The sequence below is a fragment of the Mugil cephalus genome, chromosome 2 (genome assembly GCF_022458985.1).
Source record: "Mugil cephalus isolate CIBA_MC_2020 chromosome 2, CIBA_Mcephalus_1.1, whole genome shotgun sequence".
NCBI classification, from domain to species: domain Eukaryota; kingdom Metazoa; phylum Chordata; class Actinopteri; order Mugiliformes; family Mugilidae; genus Mugil; species Mugil cephalus.
The window spans coordinates 8,580,560-8,602,362 of NC_061771.1; the positions used below are offsets into that span (position 1 = coordinate 8,580,560).

Sequence of the window (21,803 nt, forward strand, 5' to 3'; positions counted from 1 at the left end):
TCCGTTTGAACAGTCGCGCCTTAGCTCTCGTTTAATGCTGCATGTATGTCTGTTGGCACGTGAGATCAAAAGATTCACCCCGAGCTTCCTTCCTCTTCTCAACACCCAGGTTTAATCTGAAAGCGCTGGCAGGATTCTCTCTTTGTAGCCCAGACACGGCGCTCTCCTCTTGAGCTACATTATCTCCTCGGCTCCCCTCTACCCCCACACCCACCGCGGTTCCCTGAATGCCACAGCACAAATGTGTGTGTATGTAATAGTGCGTCACAGCTATCTCTGCCAGAGATTGCAGTGCTCCCCTCCCCCACATACGCACATACCCTCCCTCTTTTCTATCTCCATACCTCCCCCTCCCACTATCCGTATCGCTCTCCCTCGCTCTCTCCACCACTTCAGAGGAGCGTAAGAGTGGCAGAGCAGGGGAGTTATGGAGAGGGCGGGTGAAAAAAAAAAAAACAGAAAAAGAGAGAGCGAGAGGCTTTTTTTTTTTACAAGGGGAGGAAAGATTTTTTAAGGACAGGAGGGGAGAAGAGGAGGGCTGAGTGGACGAGATGCGAAGGCACACTCTCCCTACGGTGATATCTCTTACTCAGCGTTGACTGTGTTCCTTGTCTTTTTGCCTCGGTGTCACAAATCATCACTTGCGGATCTAATGATCATGAGCTTGAATCTGTCGTCAGGGGTGACGGATCACCTGCTTATGCACATAAATGCCACCTTAAATATGATTAAGCGTCCCGTTTGTCACGTCTTACATATTTATTGCAGTTTGGATTATGGCTGCTGAGGACTCTAAAAATGGGCTATAGGTGTGTGTGTGTGTGTGTGTGTGTGTGTGTGTGTGTGTGTGTGTGTGTGTGTGTGTGTGTGTGTGTGTGTGTGTGTGTGTGTGTGTGTGTGTGTGTGGCGGGGGTGCACTCAGCAGCTGTTAGATTTACATACGTCACTATTACATAGATGCTATTGCGTAATTTCGCTATCGCGCAGAGAGCAAGATCAAAATAATCCTCCCTGTGTACTTAAACACACAGACCCGTAGTGCGGAGACCCATGCATGTTCGCCGTCAGTGCAGGGGCTGTGGATGGATAGAAGCGTACAGTACAGCTGATAGCAGTGTCTTTGTTGTGTCTTGATAATGTCAGGCATTTGACCTTAGCCTTGACAAGTGAGCGGTAGTTCTAGGAAGCCTAGATTGCATTATGTGGGCTGCAGCCACTTTGTCTGCCAGCCTTAGACATCTCTCCCTCTTTCTCCTCTCCTCCTTCCATCTCTCCTTTGGTAGCCGGCCAAAACATATAGCACATGCGCCGCTATTACTTTGGATCACCGCGAGCATGTTAGCTAAAAGTTTAACGCGATCTGGAAACCTGAGAGAAAAGCTCTGGTTTGGTAGCGGCAGCGAGCGGTTTGTCCGATACTTTATGTGCTGTAGGTGTGAACACAAACATGAAAATGCGGCTCAATCGCATTTGTGCGCGTTTAGCTGATCATTCACTGTCTAACGGATCCACTCCGTCTTGGCTTAAATTGGAGTTTTAATTAAGTTGTAATTGCTGCTTACTTCACTGACACAGACAGTTGCCAGCCCATGCCAGTTCAGGCTTCGCAACGCATCCTCTCTCTTCAACCCTTTCATTTGACTGCCACATTTTTTTTTTTCTTCGACACCTTCTGCTCTTGCGCGCACTCTCACTCTCGCCCTATTCTTTCACAGTTGTCCATATTCAGGAACCGTGAAATGTCTCTTACGCAAAGAGGAGTTTATTTATTTATTTTTTTTCTCAGATCTCTGCAGTCATAAAGTTTGACCAAATTATTATGCAAATAACACTGTGTACGCACAACCGCTGAGGCCATTCTCTTCGAGTGAAATGCTTGTCTACCATGTCACCACCAAAATACTTTTTATTCATATTCGCATTGTTGAAAACCAGTGGATGTGCAGGCAAAAGAAAATAAATAATACAGTTTCCCACAAGATTTCATTAGACTGGTGTTTTTTTTTTTTTGTTTGTTTTGTTTTTTTTTTGTTTTTGGAAGTAAATTCTCCCGTCTTAATAATAGCCCCTAATTATCATGTTATCCCAACAATTAAAAACAATGTATACCGTATAAATAAATGAAATGTGCACACAGTATAAGTGTTGTTTTTTTTTTTTTTATCAGTCCGTCTTTAAATTACTGTAATAATGAGGAAATTGTTTTTGGCGACAGCAGCCGTCTGTGCAGTTCATGAGGACGAATACTACAGGGACACTGTACAAAAGGCTTTGAGACGTGTCCTTCTATAGACAACTGTATGGAAGAATAAATAAAGTCAAATCAGTCAACAAATTTAGAGTAAAAAGACTTTTAATCTAACTTTGCTAATCCACGTTACGTCTGGAATCCTTTTCTCTGGAGTTTGATCTCTGTAAATAATTGCGACCAGTGTGTGCGGTGGATGTAGGAGGAGGCGTCCATGAAAACTATGTGACTCGCTTATAGAAATGAAATATGATACAATTTTATTCAGGAAGTCATCACGCTTATAATTTCAGCTGTGTGTGTTGAAACAGATCATTTTTTCATCCATCGCGTTGCCCAATTTCTCAGTTTATTAAAAATATCCTTCCAGCGACATTGCACAACTGTTTCTGTATTTTTTTATTTTTTGTTAAGCATACTGGAGCGTGTCACGTCAAAGCGTGACCAGTTGTGCAGTGATTCAACATAAGGGTGGGGTCCGCTGGCCACTGGATCAACAGAGAACACTGGCCTTGAGAGCCTCGCATCTAAACGTGTTCTCCTGCGAGACTCAAACATTTCAGTATCAGCCCAACCTCCTAAAACCCGTTGGTGTGATGATATGGATTAAGGGGATAAGGGATTTGTGGTCGCTGAAGGTCAGAAACCAACGATTCAAACTAACGTGAAGTTCAGTTTTCTTTGAACCAGTGTGGAAAAGTGGAATGTTGTTGAATTTTGTTTACACGTCTACATTTTAGTTGCAAACAATCTTACTGACTAAACCCACATGTCTCCAGAAGTTCTTCTTTATTAGGCACGGCTATCAACCTGTATAACGATACGTAACATCAATGCATTTTTTTTGTTAGCACATCACAAGGAGTACACCTAGCAGCCAGCTAGCACAGATGTTCTGCGGCTGCACTTCCAGGAAACAGAGCGCCTATTAGCAGGAAGGCTAGGAAGCGAGGAGAAGTTACAAAGCATGATTCCCCGACTTCTCCCGAATCATGCCGATTTTGTCGGTCTGCGGTTTTGCCGGTCTACTTGATCTTGTGTTGTGAAAATATTTCTGTATCAGTATGTTCGGATGGGATGGAAACAAAAAAGCCATCTGTGTGCCCTTAATGCTGCTTCCTCTGGAATCGCTTTCGCTGCTCCTGTCAGTGGTCCAACTAGTGCAAACGGTGCGAGACGAACTGAAAAAACTGAAGCCCCAGAAAAAGACGGCGCGTTGGCTCGGTTAGTCACGGCTCTGAGGGATAAAATCACTCCAGAGTTCGCTCATTTGCGTCGCGAACTCTTTAAAATAGCTCTTATCATCAGTGAGCATTACAGGCTCACTCTGCTCCCGCACACCGCTGAGCATAGCTGAAAGGGGAAGCACCAAGCATCCAAACACGTAGTGATCAAAGAAAAAAAGGCCACATCAGTGAGTAGTGCCGACTAAGTCAAAGATCTGTCTGGGAGATTGTCTGAAAGGACATCTGCTGCTTTAAAACGCAGCACTCGCACTGTGGAAGGGGAAGTAATAAAACTATCATATCTCTTCTGTTTGCTGACCAAAGTGATAAGTTGCGGTTGTATAAGTGGTGAGTCTGAATGAGGGGTGCTGAACTGCAAACCATAGGGGGCTGTGTAATAAACAGCGCAGCTGGGAGGGCCGTTGCGAGGACTTGATTTACGGTCGGAGGTTGTCCTGTAGCTGTCACCGCTCAGAAATTTTCATCCCCAGCATCCCTCCTCCTCTGTCCGCAAGTGCGCATGTGACTGTGTGTGGCCTATTTTTGTTTGTATGTTTGTCTTGCGTGTGTGCATGTGTGGCCTTACTGTCAGCCCGTGATGGAAAATGTCCTGGGTCTTCTTCCTCATTTGCCGCGAGAGGAAATATGACTCAAATAGACGCGATTAGTGCTAATAACATGGGTCCAGCTGCACGCGAGAAAACAGGCGCACAAAACGCGCTAACGTGGATGCAGTGTGTTGTTGCTTTTTAGCGTAAGGAAAACGTACCTTTTGTTAAAACAAAGGAGCATCATCTCTGTCGGTGGGATTAGTGTCTAGTGGTCAGCCTCTCATTAAGATATAGAAAATATACTTAACCTCAAAATTCTTAGTTTATCTACCAGAGGAATCCATTGTAATGTTGTGCACACATTTATAAAGTATATACACACATTAACTAAGCTTATCCTGTCTTCTCCTAGGTTTAAATGTCGACCTATACAAATTCTGCATCCACTGCAATAGAAAGTAACAGGTTGCTTAGGAATGGGAAGGACATATCAAGTTATGTATCAGCTTTTTAAGTGAAAAATACCAAAAGAAAAAAATGATGGCAATGAATAGAATAATCACAATGACGTGGAGAAGCTCTGTTTTCTGCCTTTGAATAAAGCTGCTACTGGTTCTGAACAACGATAACAAAGTGAGATATGGTAAACCAACTTCTCTGACTCTAACCTCTTGTGGTAGAGAGTTGGTCTGGAATAACTCTGTTGGGAGCCATTTATGCCCCGGCACAGCTGATCTGTTGGGATAATCAAATCGTCTAGAAACTCTTTATGTGGTCGCGAGTAACGGGGGCGTACGTACCTGTCACCAGAGTTGAATTTGTTGTAGTCAGAATGGCTCAGATTGGTCGTAGGGCCGTCCAGTTGCGTGGTGTTTCTTCCTTTTGTATCGGTTGAAACACACGCCTTAATGAAATCCAAATGTGCTGCGCTACCAGACTCATATTCTGATAATAACCGAGTCTGGCTACACCAGGCTACTAAACCATAGCTGCACACACACACACACACACACACACACACACACACACACACACACACACACACACACACACACACACACACACACACAGGCAAATGGCATCTGTGTGTTTGTTCCCTGTGGTTAACAAAAAAACAACCCTTCAGACTTGATGGAGTGCACTGACTCCCAGGTCCTAAAGAGTGAATTCCCCTTCTTAGGTTATTCAGTTTGAGTTGTTTCCTGGTTCGTTCGCTGAAATTAATGCACACACAAAAACAGTAAAAAATTAATCTTCTGTAACCGATTACGGCAGGGAGTCGAAGGGGTTGCTGGAGCCTACCCCAGTTGTCATTGGGTGAGAGGCGGTGTCCACCCTGGACACGTCTATCACAGGACTAACGCACAGAGACAAACCACCATTCACGCTCAGACCTACGGTCAATTTAGAATCACCAGCGAAGCTAACGAGCACGTCTTTGGATGGTGGGAGGAAACTGGAAGTCCTGGAGAGAAGCCACACGGACACAGGGAAAGCATGCAAACTCCACCCAGAAAAGCAGAAACGGCCCCAGTTGGACTTGAACCCAGAACCCGTCTGTGCTGCCCGAAAGTGATACTGTGCAGCACAATTGAATTTAGTTCACTGCATCCGATATCTATGGTCTGATGTCTGTGTGTACGTATGTCCAGCGTATTAAATTTCTCCTTCTGTCCCCCCCCCCCCACCCTCGCCCTTGTCTCTTCCCCTGTCCTCTCTTCCTCTCAGAGAGGGACTACACCAGTCTATGTGAGAAGCAGCCCATTGGTCGGCTGTTATTCCGTCAGTACTGTGACACAAGGCCAGAGCTGAAGCGCTGCATCGAGTTTATGGATGCTGTGGTAAGATTTTGTAACGCAACCCACTGCACATTCTCTCATGTTCTTATTGCTATCGTTCTCACAAAGCTACGTATCGCAGTCATATTTCTCTGTGTTTGTCATATTCTGTGTGATTTCACCCCCGAGACCAGGCTGGACCAGGCCTGTGGAGCACGAAATAGGAGGGGAAAGTCAGCGCAAAGTGCTTTTCCTGCTCTTGGCAATAGGCGATAGTTAGGTGGTGGGTGGGGTGGGCGTAGGCGTAAGGGGGTGATTAGTGACTGACTTAGACAGGCTGTCAGAAAGCCGACCCCTCCCCTTCCTCGATAAACTCCTCCATGAGGTCAAGCCCACGTCAGAGGAAGGTCCCCTGGGTGAGCAGGCGAACACAGGCCCGAGCTTGTGTCTGAGCCCCCGGTGGTATGCGAGAAAGGAAAGCGGGAGGGAATCATGCTTGTTTAATGAGAACCTGTATTAGTGTTTGTCGAGATACGCAGACAGACACGTACGCACAGAAACAAGCACTGAGGGGCACACGTGGCCAGCGACAGCTGAGAAATGACTTATTGGTGCTCAACACTCGGTGCATGTATCGTAGCGCGGCCCGGTTCCATTCCTCTCCTCAGCGCGTGTTTTCAAACAAAACACATGGCTCCGACTCCAGACCACCCCCCTTCACCCCCCACCCCCTCCACCCCCCCACCCTGCATACACCCATATTTGACCAAAAACACAATCTGTGGTAGTGCGACGGGGTGAAAATTGAGGCGTCATCCTGGTAGCTGACAGATAACGGGTAGAGTGTGAAGACGAACACGGTTGCCAATTTGCCGAGATGAGATGTTTTGTCGCGGCAAACTGCGGTGGGCCCACACTCACTTTTGATTTCCTTTTCTGTCGCTTTCTGTTTTGTTGGTTTCTTGTCGACTTACCACACTTCCTCCTAAATCTTCCTCTTTGTCTGTGCCCTTCTCGCTACCTTCTGGCACCTATCTCTTACCCTATTATGAGAGCTGCTAAATATGGATGGATGAACCTGGTGTGGTTGCTCACGCTTCTGTTTTTCCCTGGCAGGCCATGTACCAGCTAGCTCCTGATGAGAAAAGGAGGGACTGTGGACTGAATGTTTTAGACACATACTTTAATAATGGGGTAAGACAGACAACAGACTGATATGTTCCCGAATGATTTGAATGACAGTATCTTAGGATACGATAAGCAAAAATGCATCTCTTTGGATTTTATTGACAAGTACATCAAAGCTGTCATTTCCTTTGTTTTTGACATTTATTACTCTTGTTTTACTTCTTATGACCTATATGTACAGCACATTACACAAAGCCCTACATGCACCAGTATTTAAACCTTGGCTTTTCACTCCCTTTATTGCTTAATGAGCGTAATTTTAACTCCCATCATTTGCTTTAAAGCTAAACATGTACACTGAAATGGTAAAGGAAGCAGTCTACCTTATATGTCAAAAGAGGGGAACAGAGTAAAAACTAAAGATTTACTCTTGAATGTGTACGTTTGTTTCATGTACCCGTATCACGCGTTTTGTCGTCATTGCAGTCATCTTTATATTCAGACCTACAGGGCTTCAGAGAGTTTTCCTAAGTGTTAATTTCCTCACCGCCTAAACGAACTGAACTCATCAGCAAACTGTTTTAAAACCCCACCTACCAGATGAGGTCTGTTTCACCCTCTACTGACGGGAGTGTAGAGGGTCACGGGCTGAAACGAGGCACGACTCTGATGTTGATGCCATAGTCTGTATTGTTCCAACATCCTACACTTTCCTTTCGTCCGTGTCGCCTTCAACCTCCGTTTCCGTGTCTTTGCCCTCCAGTCTGCAGCCCATCTGCCTGACGTGCCCCAGGATGTCGTCGCCGGGTGTCGGGAGAAGTTAGAACAGAGTCCGTGTAAGGAGCTCTTCAATGACTGCACCAAGTAAGTCTTTATCTTGGTCGTCTCTTACGCAGATCAGCCACAACATTAAAACCACCTGCCGGCGAGGGGAACAACACTGGTGTGATGTCCTTCTGGGGAAACCCGGGCCTTGGCTTTCATGTTGATGTTTCTGTCGGAAGATGTGTTTACCGCGCTGGTACGCTGCCGCTTCTGGGCATCAAAGCGCAGTGGCACTAACAGAATCCTGCTCCCTCATATAGTGTGCGTGTCTGTTGACTGTGTGGACCCAGAGCGCCATGTCACTAGTGATGATGAGGCAGCTGGCACCTGGAGTGCTATATTACACACACACACACGCACACGCACGCACACACACTGGAGTGTTCCAGTGAAAAAGAGCAGTGGGCAGAGAGAGCATCCGGATGGCCTGGCATGAAAACAACAGACACTTCAGTGTTCCCCTTACATACACACACACACACTCACACACAAACACAGGTTTACAAACACACACACACACACACACACACACACACACACTCTTGCAGGTGTTTCTGCTTCCTACCCCGAGAGCCAGGAGAGGCAAACAGACCGGCGTTTATTACCCCCAAATGCACTTCTTGTTGCGCACACACGCAAATACCACAGCGTAAGTTTGTATTACTTTGGTAATTTAGCTCTGTCACAGTTAGTAGCTGTTGTCGTGGACATGCAAATGAAATGTAAAGTGCTTTTTATGAGTTTACAGTAGTGAATGATGATAAATACAGGCGCACCTATCTTATTATTGTATTATTAGAGTAGAGCTTAGTTATTACAGAGCGGCTGGAGTGTGCTTCATGCTGATTGGTTCGATGGGGCTCTTGTCGCATGTAATTGGCTGCTGTCATTCTCAGATTAAAAGTAGCATCTCACAATAAAAAAAAATGTAAGAACAGAGGTTGCAAGAGATCCATAATGTCTGTGATGTATTTACTATTCCACCTTAAAGCTGGCTTCATCCTTTTGCGTCACATCTAGGCAGTAAGTGCAGCGCAGCTCTGTACCCTACTTACTAGCCTGGTGTGTAGTCTTTCAGAAACATACTGTAGCTACGTGTTACAGCAATGCTGCCACAACACTTACTTTGTGATTCACGCAAAATGCTTTTCCAGTTTGTTCATGGGCCTCCGACACACCGTCTACTTCTTTTGTGCGTCGCATCGACTTCAGATAAAGTAATTACTGTCCATCTCCGACATGATCCGATCAGTTTTGTTCGACGTTGTTTGAAGGAACAACAACAAAGACCTACACGTGTACGCGTCAAGGAAGGTTCTGTGTAGATCTGCTGCAGTACCACTGGAGTGTAAACCAAGCTGAAGTAGGAAACCATACCATCCTAGTAGCTCTACCTGTTTGTTCATGGAACAAAAACACATCAAGTAATGAAATGATGGGAAGGCCTGGCTCAAAAGTAACTTTAGAATACTTTTATTTGGTATGGACCTAACGTGTGACCCGGGACTCTAGTTAATCTTCTGTTTGTTGAATTTCTCAATTCTGAATTTTGCATCAACAGCCATTGTAGGAAATGTTGACTGTGTTGCTATGGAATCCGCAAGGAAATTGCAAAAAAACAGCTCCAGGTTCTTTGTTTAGTTTTGCCAAAAAGCCCATTAAAGTGTCCTGAATTATCTGTCATCAGTTCCTTTTTGCTGAATTACCCGGAAGCCGAAGACCATTAAATATTCTGACTTCTCTACCCACTTCTCTTTTCCTAATTTCTACACTGATCTGTTGCTGCTTATTTGTGATGGATATCACAAGTGATACATTGAGGATGTGCAAGTTACACTTAGTCTAGTCTAAAAATACACGTGTGATGTCTATTAAACTGAGGTTCATGATGCACGTTTCCTCTTACAGAAACTGCTGGTTTTGTTGAATCGTTTGGGAACATTGCGCAAAAACATCACAGTGAGACGGAGATATTTGTTTTACGTAGATGCATCTGATCGACACAAAAGATGTAGAGCGGCCTTCGAGTTCCCTCAGCCCCGGAAAAAGCTGGATTTTTTTTTTTGTGAAGTCTCGTCTCACAGCCACACAGGCAGAACGGCTTTGGACTGGAAATGCTGTGACCAGCCTCTGATTCACTTGAGTTTACCCCCCCGGGGGGGATACTGGAATCTCAGAGACGGGACGGGAAGAAGTGGGAATCACAGTCGGCTCAGCGAAATGCTCATTTTTCTCCACATACTTAGAGAGCTGCTGAATAGATTTGTAATAACAGTAACTCGTACGTTTCAGTGAGAGACTCCGCCGCTGGTTGAGGCAGCGGTGATTCTTTCCCAGGAATTTCCTTGACCTGATTATTTTAATTGAGGATGAGGATGTTTTGTTTGGTTTATCTTGAACGCGTTCAGATATCCTCTGCGCTGTGCGTTGGGAAGAAGTGCTTGAGGCACGGGGGGGAGGGGGGGGGGGGGGGGGGGACTAACAAAGTGGGGATGTGTGCTCGAGAAGAAGACGGCCAGCGAACTGACAGAGGAAGCTCAGCGGGGCGACGTGGTTTGTTTTGACTGAAAGCAGAAACGGCAGCGGTCGCGGTTGAGATGAGCACGACGCGCGCACCTGTCCTAGCTCATCGACACCGCGTATCGCGTCGGGGGCCACCCTTCTTCCTCTGTGCGTCCATCTCTGTTTTAACACCTCGGAGGAGTGAAGCGAGCACCGCGGGGGACGGGAAAACCGCGCCACACAGAGGGAGGCTGTTGTATACCTGCAGAAATGGGAGGGACGTTGGAAAACCCGCCGAGAGTCACGAAGGGAGAACAAAATGGAGGAGATTGGGGTGGGGGGTGGGGGGGGGGGGGGGGCGGGGGGAGCGATGAGAAATGGAAACAAATTGTTAAGGAGAGTGGAGCAAAACAGCAGTTGTACAAGCCCAGGAAAACACAGGCACGTGTTGTAGCAGCAGTTGAGATGTTTTTTGAGTGGGAATCCCGTCCAAGTTCGGTCATCATTCCTTCCTTCCAGTATCATTATTACTTTTATTATTCCGTTGTGCAATGTTCATTTTCATTAATTTTTTATTCCGATGTGTAATTTTGACCCAGTGCTTGCTTTGCCTTTTTTTTTTTTTTTTCTTTCTCCGAGGGAAAACCTGTAGGAAAGCATGGTGCTGCTTGTGGAAATGTAACTTTTGGCAGAGCTTTGTCCCCACTAACAGAAATGTACTCGCTCATGGATTTCCTTCTGCTGCAGTGGAACATACTGGTTATGTAATAGCAGGAGTAAAGCGTGGCCCTTCGGTGGTGCATGTGTGCCGTGGTGTTTTGCATATCGTCCATCTTGACAAAAGGTTGCTCTGCCGATCTTTCTTCCCTTCTCCTTTACTCTCTCGCTCCATTTGTTGTAACAAAAGCCATATTGTGGCCGTCTACTTCTACTCCGTGTGATGTCCGTCTGCGGCCGTGCTCCAGGCCAGGCGCTGCTGGGCTCTCGCCTTCCTGGAGGCCCTTTAAACCGAGCTGCTCAGAGAAGGGAACATGGATGGGAATCTGAACACGGAGAAGCTTTGTTTTAAATCTTTATTTCGTGATTTCTTTAGTCGTCCAAGTGACAGACTTGAGAGTGAACTATATGTTATGGTAAAGACATTTAGACTTCAGTTAAAGAAATTCCAGTTGTATTTGTTGCGTACCTGCACATTGTGGAGATTTGAATCAGTATTATCTGAGGTTTTGATCTTCTCGACCGTAGTTTAGACTCAAACAACACAGGACAGATTGATGACACCTTGTTGACACTGTGCTCCTTATGCTGAGAGAGAAACTGAGATTTGGTCCGGATAGATGGACGTTCATCTCGTGTACAGAGCATCTGTGTCTTATAATGACATAACTTTTACCCGGCACAGGGGGCTTCCCGTGTGGAAACTCGCTACTCTCCAGCCTTTTGCCAAGAACAGCTACTCCACCACCGTTGGTGACCACAGGCAGCTTTTCTCGTCCTCCTCGGTGATGAAGTAATACGGTGAAGGAAAATCTCCCGGGCCAAATACCAGCATCTCTTGCGTTTGGGTGGAAGTGAAGAAACATCGGCTGGAACCTTGGTTCCTAGTCATGCGTTGTCAGCTGGCAGGAGAGGCTGTGATCACACGTCGGCCGTGATGAAAGCCTGATTTTTTTTTTTATTGCGTGCCACGGTTCACAAGTGGTACAGTTTACCTCACAGCCGTTCTGCTCTGAGGATGATGACGGTTCTTTTGACTCGGAGAAACCTCCCTCGGTCATGTATCTGATAAAATCACCAGTATGGAAAGAATCGGTGCCTAATTACAGGTTTCAAATGTTCTTTTCTTTATATGGGTACGGTTAGCGCATAGGTGTACAGTCTTAAGGAACCTGATATCATTGTTGTTCAGCGCGAAGGCTCAACCATTTTCCTTTTTTCGTTACGCTCCTGTGTGTTTTGGCACATTTCATGGGCAAAACAATGGGTACATTGTAACTCCGTCGTTTTTATGTGACCGTTTAAAACTATAGCGTGGTGCTAAGGTTATTTCCAAGCCCTTTCCAAATGTGAAAACACCAGGAAAATGTCTGTGTGTGTTGGAAACCTGTCCTCTGTGATGTCATGTCCGCGCTGATAGACCAGCGGTAATGCTTTTCCTGTTAACCAGCGAGGTTTGGTTTGCCAGAAATGAAGAGGGAAGCAAGACTAGCAGTGAAGACGGAGGAGCCTGAAGCAGCAGCTGGGAGGAGAACTACGGTGTCTATGCTGAATACGTCACAGACGTAACTGAGGCTCTATCAGTTCTCTGTTTATTGCAGAAATGAAACCGATTCTGCGAGGCGTCTGAGAAATATTTGATGCTCTAGATATAGATAAAAAAAGATGCATTCAGGGGATGGGTTAAGCTTAGTTCATAGTTGTGTTGTCACTTTTAGGTATCCCACTGCCGTACATTTTCATTGTTCATGCGCTGCCTCCTCAAATATCTTCTCTGCAGTGATTTCAGTGAAAGTAACCGTTTATTAAATACAGAGCGAAACCCAACACGGCCGACTAGTTTTAGGTTTTAGGTACAGGTATAAAAGCTTCCATTTAATGTGGGCTCTGCACAGGCTGATTAGACTTAGACAGACTTTATTCTGTCTAAGTCTAATACTCTCACAACCAGAATGGAGAGTCACTCTTGGTGTACACATCGGCACATCAGAGTATTCAAGTCAAACAACGACTGTGGTCATGTCATTTATAAAGGCCACTAATATATGAGGCTGACAGGTCAAAGAGTCGCGTTCTTACAACTCTCTGTGGAGCGATGTCTGACGAACGGCCCGGAGACAGAAGAGCTTGTTTTACGGCCCCGCAGAGAACTGTGTTTTTGTAACTTCATTCCTTAAATGTATTTAGTTTTTTTTTGTTTGTTGTTTTTTTTTGTCTGTGCATATGATGTTATCCGGCAGATTGGACAGAGACTGGGCCACATTCTCGTGGCAGGTAACGTGAGATTAGATGTTCCGCTCAACCTCCTGCTTAGCAAAAACCGGTTTCCCGAAATCCCCAGTTTCCTGGTCGAGCCGAGTGGAATGTCTCTGTTCAAAGGCATTTTTCACAGCGGCCTATCGACGCTGGGATTTTTTCCGTCTTGCCGCTGAGGATGGCCAAACACACACACGCAGCCTCGCAGATGTACACAAACATGCACACACATGTAATTCAGCATGACGATGCAGTTGTTGTAAAGGGGCGGCCTTCTCCAGAGGACGCAGAGGCTCGCCGGCGAGAAATCTCACATGCACTCCTGGCTCAATTGTGCCGTGTGTATTGTTCTATCCTTATCATGTTACCGAAATGATCACCTCCCCCTTTTTCTCCCTCCCTCCCTCCAGAATAGTTCGTGATTATCTGAGTGGAGCTCCATTTTCCTCCTACCAGGAGTCCATGTACTTCTCTCGCTTCCTGCAGTGGAAATGGTTGGAGAGGTGGGTAGCCGCTGCAGATTACACACTTGGGAAAGCAAACGTGCAAACCATTCAGCGTTCTTACGTAAAGATGACACCTGGGATTTCAAACACATAATAAAATTAAAAAAAAATAATAATAATAACTAGGAAATAAATGATACCATATAGAGACCAGACCAGGAGTGGTTCTGTCAATCAGTGTTTCTGTTTGCTTAATAATTGATGACACTTTGCATAATGGCTGGGGAACCAGAGCAGGGTGGAGACAGCAGTCATCCTGGTGGATTAATAATATATTAGACCATTACCGCGTCTGCAGCATCACATGCTCTGCGAGAATGAGGAAAAACTAGCAGCTATTTCACGTCTGCCCTTTGTTCGTCTTCCCTCCTCCTCTTCTTATTTTTGTGTTTCCGTCTCTGCAGGCAACCAGTAACCAAAAATACCTTCAGACATTATAGAGTACTAGGAAAAGGTGGATTTGGCGAGGTAAGTGTCACCGCAATCAAGAACTTTTAAATAAAGCCGCACGCTGCAGTTATTTTTTGCTAATGATTTACTATAAATTGCCACAAGTTGTTTCATGCAGTTAGCTGTGGCGGCAGTGTTTATGTCCCCACTCCAGCAACACTGGGTGGAGGAGCCCGTCATGTGACATATTAACTTCCATTAGTTACAGTGCAAGCGTGTGTGTGCATGTGTGTGTGTGTCTCCTTACGTGCTTGTGTGTGTGATCACGTTTCCTCGCTGCCTGTTTTCCAGGTTTGTGCCTGCCAAGTACGTGCCACCGGTAAGATGTACGCCTGTAAAAAGCTGGAAAAGAAACGAGTGAAGAAAAGAAAAGGTGAAGCAATGGCACTAAACGAAAAACGCATTTTAGAAAAAGTTAACAGTAGTTTTGTAGTAAGTACTACCTTTTTCTTATTCAACCTTTCAACAGAAATGTACCTGTTTTGTTTTGTGTGTGTGTGTGTGCGCGTGTGTGTGTTTGTGCGTGCGCGTGCGTGTGTGTGTATTTGCGTGTGTGCATGCGCGTTACGTGTGAGCGCTGTTGCTCGTGGCTCCAGGATTCTGCAAATGAAATTGAGTGGCATGTTTGCAAAGGCTGTCAATCCGCTGTTAATGATAGACTCCGCAGCTCTGTTTGTGTAATGAGCTTCGGGAGCAACAGTGGAAAGAGACTTCGTGAGATAAAACTACACGAGTGGAAAAAGTCACATGATATTATTGACCAGTAGCACACTGCAGGGCCGCTGGTAAAGGATGTGCAAACATTTTGACAAGCTCAGCTGGGTGGCTTGAACGCTCTGCTCCATTGGAGCAAAATGCTTCTTTTTTTTTTTTTTTTTTTTTTTTTGATAACAAACATGCGTCATCTCAAACATGCCACGTTTGATTTCATTTGGAGAACGCTGTCGACCTCAATTAATTTGTGATTAATGTGTTTGAATTTGTTTGAACTCTGTTTTTTCAGCCCTCGGTGCAGAAATGTTTATAGCTCCTTTATCTTAAACTTTGTGCCACTTCCCCCGTTGTAATTGTGCGTCCCTCCACGTACGGTCGGTCGAAAATCGAGTCCTTCAAGTGCCTGAAGTGCCCTTCTGGACGGAATTCATTTGCGTCTAAACAAAACATGTCTGAGATCGAGTGAGATGTGTAGTAGTAGCCCAAACATAGAATTTCAAGGAACCAGTCTGAGGAACAATCTGAACTTTCGCTTTCCAAAGAATTTCACAATTGCTTTGGCGGCGTTTCTGTGAGAAAATGTTTTCAAAGCATCGGTCTAGTCATCCAAAGAAACCATATCCCTGGAACAATAGGGCGTCAGTGTTTTTGTATAAAATGGGTATTTGAATTGCAACAGTTCACAATACGGTGATGCGTTGACTCATACGCGTAGAGTTTTAATCAAAATTTGCGATAGAAATGACATTTCAGCAGAGTGAGTGCATTTAGATGAGAGTGGCACAGTGTCCTGCTCTGGGAGGGGGGGTCGTTCCCCTGCTGCTGTGCCACCGTGTCTCCGGCTCTTAATGGCGGCGTTGCTCTTGGCTGATGTAGCTGTGGAGGATTTCTATAAACTGAGCCACGGTCATGAGTAAGCGGCGTTTTTTTGGCTGCCACTGTGTTGCCAGCCTTGATGTTTTTTTTTTTTTTTTTTTTTTTCGAGGAGTCACGTAGCTTTTCATTCCTATTGTGCTGCTCAAAGAAACAGCTGACAGTTCATTGACACATAAGATGATCCATTGTAGGTACAGGTCATGATCTTAAAGCGAGGCCTTTTGAACCCTCTCTATTAATTTCCCCCTCTCGCTGTATAACAGGGCGGGCATTGTAGCTGTTGATGTACCGCTCTCTGAGTTTCTTCATTCTCCTCTCCCCACCGCATGAATTTAAAAATGAAAACGCTTGAATCTTTCTTCTGCTTTACTGCAGCTTGTTTAGATAAGGTCTCGAACGCAGTTGGGAAAACTAATCACGTGTGCTCCTATTTTCCATTTTGTTCAACTGTACACACACACACACACACACACACACACACACATCTCAGGTGCTCATGCTGGAAAAGGGAGCTTAGCTTTGGCTCAGTGTTGTTTCTCAAAAAAAAAAAAAACAGTTCCAAACACAACAAAATTACAGCTACTGCTCATTTTACATTCTTGGAAAGCGGAGCGGCCGGAGGGATATGCATGTAAATGTCTGGGTCTGTGCGCAGGCTGTACTTTGTATGTGTGCAAATATTGTAGAACAGTGTGTGACTGTTTAACTGTGATATTGATCTGTAGTACAGTAACGCTGACTGCACAGGAGCAGAGCCTCCATGTCCCTCCATGTCCCTCCATGTCCCTCCATGTCCCTCCGTGTCCCTCCGTGTCCCTCCATGTCCCTCCGTGTCCGTCCATGTCCCTCCGTGTCCCTCCGTGTCCGTCCATTTGAAGCTAACGGCTGTGTTTGAGTTGTACTACGTGCTGGTTTAGTTGGTTTCTGATGCAGCGTGAGCTATGTTGCGCATCCTGGTTTGTGAGTGAGTCATTGCAAGAGCATGTGTATGAGCATGCGTGTACACACACACACACACGCACACACACACACAGAGGCAGGCTGGAGTGGGCTTGTTACAGAACCTCAGACTTGCAGCTCTCGTCACCTGGGATTGGCACATGATTCCGAGTGTGTGTGTGTGTGTGTGTGTGTGTGTTCGTTCTCTGTGCTGCAGGCAGAACTGATGACTCTTCATGTGCCTCTCTACCTACGAGAGCAGCTCTGTTGCCTAGCAACACTGACCAAACAGCAGTAGCAAGGAGAAGAGTCAAGTGCACTCTCAAACCCCTCATTTCTCTCTCTCTCGCTATTCTCCTTTACCTTTTTGTGGATCGGCGCATACTATTAGTCCGTGCGTGCTGCGAGCACAGTGAGCTCACAGCACTAACCAATAACCCGTCCCCGTGTTCTGTGTGTGGGTGTGAATGTGAGACGAGGGTCAGGGTGACCCTACTCTAAAGTCTCCGGTGAAAATGATGCTCTGTCGCTCTGATGCAGATTCAGCCCCTTTCATGTATATTTTTTCGATACCGGCGCCAATGTGATGAACCAAACCAACGTCAGCCGGACTTTTCCCCACAAAATGTTTACCCATACCCATCAGTACAGTACCTATTGATTTTTGAATATAAAGAGACAATACTGTTAAGGCTAATGAAAGCTGTATAGGTTGGCATCACCTTATTTAGATTAAATCCAAATAAAATGGTGCCTAACCTGCAAACATGGAAACAAAGCAGATACCAAACAAAAAAAAAAATGCCATTAGTTGATGTTTTCATCATACAGGTGAAATACATTGAGCTCCTTTCATTACTGCGAGATGCCATTTCATAGCGTTTCCTCCATTTTTCTGAAATTCCCGAGCGCAGTGCGAGAAGCATCATTCGGTGCCAAGTCGAATACATTTGAATGCATAAGTACGATTTTGGAAGCGCCGTTTGCTTTGGCCTGTCGTGCGCGTTTGTGTGTTTGTTTACGTAAAGTATGTATATGTGTTTGTAGTGTTAACTTGGCCCATAAGGATATTTCCCACCCCCTCTCGTGGTCTGACTTCATGCTTCGTAGCAGATGGGATTCCTCCTGATGGCAGCAACATCCTGCTTGTACACAACAGCACATGCACACGCTGTGTCACTGACCCACGGGGAGGAAGGAGAGAGGGGGGCAGAAGAGGGGGGGGGGGGGGCCGGTGGGAATGAGGGGAGAAAAAGAGAGAGAAACGGTCGAATCGGAGAGACGGGACGGTTTTCCCGTGTCTGATATATGTGTCTTTGTTTGTCTTTGTGTACATCCCTCACATTCCATTGGGGGATAACGGATGATTGTTATTTGGGGCATTAAACAAACCAAATGAAGCAATTGTGCTCCTCGAGCCACTTTGTCTCTTACCATTTCTCTTTCCCCTTCCTCCTCCCCCCCCCCCCTTCCCGTCCTTTCCTATCTTCACGCCAACTCCTCTCCTCTCGCCCGGCCCCTCACCTCCCTCGTTACCGCTTCCCCAAACTTGCCTCCCTCTTCAGGTTAGTCTAGCATATGCCTATGAGACCAAGGATGCGCTGTGCCTGGTGCTGACCATAATGAATGGCGGTGACTTAAAGTTCCACATTTACAACATGGGCAACTCAGGCTTTGATGAGCAAAGGGCCATCTTTTACGCTGCTGAGATCTGCTGTGGCCTTGAGGACCTGCACCGTGAAAGAATAGTCTACAGGTAAGCTCATGCGGGGCAGGCGTTGACTGCTTTGTGGAACCGTGTCCTAATATTGTGAGAATCACAGTCCCAGATCCTCATTATGTAAATTAGTCACGGTACAAGGCGACCGGCCAAATGTCTTGATGTTTAAAGGATCATGCCACTAATCAAAATTAGTGGCATGATCTAATTTTACACGTGAAGTTTATGTGAGGTTTATGTGTCATGAGTCATGTCATGTGTCTTTAGTGGTCTCGAAGGGAACTTTGTACAGTCTGGGGAATAAATCATTGCCCTGATACAAGTTGTAGCTACACAGCGTTTTTCTTTTTTTTAGATTGATGACGTAACAGTAAACCAAAAATGACTTAGGCAATTACACCATTAGGCTATTGACATGTTAATGCACTAAGCCTGTGGTTTTGGCCACACCGCGATATAACATCCTGTTGCATCATTGGAGCCTCTTCACTCTTTCACTACAACAAAAGGTTGACACATCCTAAGTGAAGGCAACGTTGAGACCTAAAAGATGAATGGAACGCGCTAGACCTCGTTAAAGTGTCAAGATTTACAGCACACATGTCATGTGAACAGACTGGCACCAAAAACACCTTCGGTTTCCTTCTGTAGCCATTTGAGTGAAGGGAAATGACGATGGTTTTAAAGCTCAGTCTGGTAAATGTGGCTGATGAAAGTTGCGTGTCTAACAGCCTGACACTTGGCTAACACAACAATGAGTAAAGAGGTGGAGAATGAGTGGCGGCCTGTAAGGTCACCGACCTGCGAGCCCACCCTTAATTATGCACAGCTTTAAGACTTGATGCAAAACAAAGCGGTGAGTCACATATACATTCGCATTCTTCCGTTGTCATGAATGGGGAAATTAACTGTAGAGACCCAAACAGTTTCTGCGCCTGGCTGTAAACACGTTAATATCTGCTGCACAGTTGGCTCCGTATCATAAACACTGACGGGACATCAGCGACTCGCTTTTGTATCCGGCCTCAATTTCTCCATTTGAGGAACTGCCGTTTTTGGCACTTCTGTGTTGGCTCCATTTCTATTTAGCCCCGGATTATTGCCACTTCCCAGTAGAGGGAATTCAAGACGTCATATCTTGGCCCGAGTTCCACGGAACCCTATTTCCGTGGAACTTCGGCTTTAAACTGGTGGGACCAGAAATTCATGGCGGAGATCTGAATAATCAAAAGTTCAAAAACAAACATCAGGCCCACTCGGCGTCTTAACAGTTTCTCACAGCTCGACGCTCGTTGCGTAAGAGTGCAGCAGAGGGCCGAGTGCAGAGAGTAAGTCGTGGATGATGAAGTGTGACTGGATTAATGGTGTTCTGATTTCTGAGGTGTAACGCACCTGTCAACCTCAGTGGAGCCTCGGAGTAATGCTAACGTAAACACTAATGTTCTTAGAACACAGATCCACCCACATACACGCAGACCATGCACTTATAAACACATACCGTATCCCTTGATTTATGCGTGTGTTACAGTAAACCTCACACTTTGTATTGCTGATGTGCAGAGAACTCATCGAATACTCAATAACAGGAAGCATGCAGGAAATAAAAGGCAACAGGATGGCAAGCTGATTAATGATACAAATATTTATCGAGTATTTTATTGTCATATTCTCACATGAGTTCTATTTTTAAACAAGCACAACATTAGCAGCGCTCCCTAATGTGTTCTTTTTTCCTTTGCAGGGATCTGAAACCAGAAAACATCCTCCTGGATGATCGTGGTATGTCTTCTTTTCTGTTTGTTCAATTCAGCTCAGTGTCCTATCTGCCGACCATTACCCAAATATGCAAATATGCAAGCAATTTATTCATGTGTCTTTTTTTTTTTTTTTTTTTTTTAGGACACATTCGAATTTCAGACCTGGGTCTCGCTGTTCAAATCCCTGAAGGGGAGACGATACGAGGGAGAGTGGGCACCGTTGGATACATGGGTAAGAGTTTGTTTCTGACGTCCTCTTGACGAAAAGCGCTACGCCCGAAAAAATTCTTCAAACGCTCCTCAGGTTTGAAACCTTCCCGTACGTTTTCTTTACCCCTCTCTCGCCCGTCCTCTCGTGCCTCAGCTCCCGAGGTGATCCAGAATGAGAGCTACACGTTCAGCCCGGACTGGTGGGGTCTCGGCTGCCTGATCTTCGAGATGATCCAGGGCCAGTCGCCGTTTCGCAAACGCAAGGAGCGCGTCAAGCGGGAGGAGGTGGACAGACGGGTGCGGGAGGACCAGGAGGAGTACTCCGACAAGTTCTCGGAGGAGGCAAAGGACATCTGCAGACAGGTGAGGAGGAATATTTCAGGTTGTGTGTGGAGCTTCAAGTTTGTCTCGTGATAAGTTGCAGAAACAGGTTTGTAACACAACACAGACTCTTATTTGTTGCCCTGACTCTGTAAGTAGCTGTGGCCTTAAATGGATCTGCGCCTTTTTGTGTCCTGGTGTTATTTGTAGCTACAAAGACAATGAAGTAACTATGTGTCACTGTAGAATTTTACTTAAAAAATCAAGATTTTGTGTCCTACTTTATTAATTGAGAAGCTTCAAGTAAACTTAAGGTAGGGACAGACCAAACCGAAGCCTGCATCGACTACACAGGTATGGGACAGTGAGCCATGACTTCAGAATATCAAACGTACTGTACGATTCATATTCATTTTGCAGTACATTTCTCTGCTTTTAGTTATATTTTAAAACTCGTAGTAATTACAGTACATGATGATACAGGATGGTAATTTTGTCGAGATCGATGCAGTGCATTTTTTAACTATAACCATGCACGCACCGTAGGCAGTGAGGAGTTAACCTCAGCGCTCACTGACTGAGAGGCCAAGATAATCATACTGTACATTTTTTTTTTTTTTTTTTTTAATCAGCGTATGTCAACTTCTCTCGACATACTCTATTTGGGATTATAGCCTACAACCTGAAACAGGAAACTGTCTAACATAAATGTTTTTCTATTGCTCAAATACACATTAAAAATGAAGTTTAAACTTGTCTAGAGTGACTTTAGGGCAGTTAAACAGACTGTAAACACACCACCGGAATATTATCACCTTTTAAGGTTGAAACGTGTAAAGAGTTGGGTATTTATATGTTCAACAAACAAAGGGGGAACATTAGGAGTCATATTTCTGTTAATATGTTCAGGTGTGATCTAGTAGTCGGGATTAGCTCTGTTTCTGGCCACTATGTTGATCAGCTGCTTAGTCTTAAACTGGGAAAGCTGATATATCCAAGTGCCGTTCAGTGCGGTGGTTGAACATCAAAATTTTAGTCCTAAACAGAACTTTGATTTTCGGTTTCACATTTCCAAAGTC

General features: G+C 45.4%; 1 protein-coding gene across 4 annotated transcripts in view; it reads left to right on the forward strand.

Annotated features, from left to right (window-relative positions):
* grk4 (G protein-coupled receptor kinase 4) overlaps positions 1 to 21,803 on the forward strand; it is a 41,586-nt gene that overhangs the window by 13,106 nt on the left and 6,677 nt on the right. For 3 of the 4 annotated variants that reach the window (XM_047577922.1, XM_047577921.1, XM_047577923.1), the window contains exons 3-12: positions 5,754 to 5,866; positions 6,920 to 6,997; positions 7,695 to 7,795; positions 13,642 to 13,734; positions 14,142 to 14,205; positions 14,479 to 14,619; positions 18,282 to 18,472; positions 20,178 to 20,215; positions 20,336 to 20,425; positions 20,558 to 20,766. In XM_047577922.1, coding sequence (XP_047433878.1) covers positions 5,754 to 5,866; positions 6,920 to 6,997; positions 7,695 to 7,795; positions 13,642 to 13,734; positions 14,142 to 14,205; positions 14,479 to 14,619; positions 18,282 to 18,472; positions 20,178 to 20,215; positions 20,336 to 20,425; positions 20,558 to 20,766 — 1,118 coding nt within the window. The remainder of the gene's footprint in view (positions 1 to 5,753; positions 5,867 to 6,919; positions 6,998 to 7,694; positions 7,796 to 13,641; positions 13,735 to 14,141; positions 14,206 to 14,478; positions 14,620 to 18,281; positions 18,473 to 20,177; positions 20,216 to 20,335; positions 20,426 to 20,557; positions 20,767 to 21,803) is intronic. The other variant, XM_047577924.1, reaches the window with a different exon arrangement.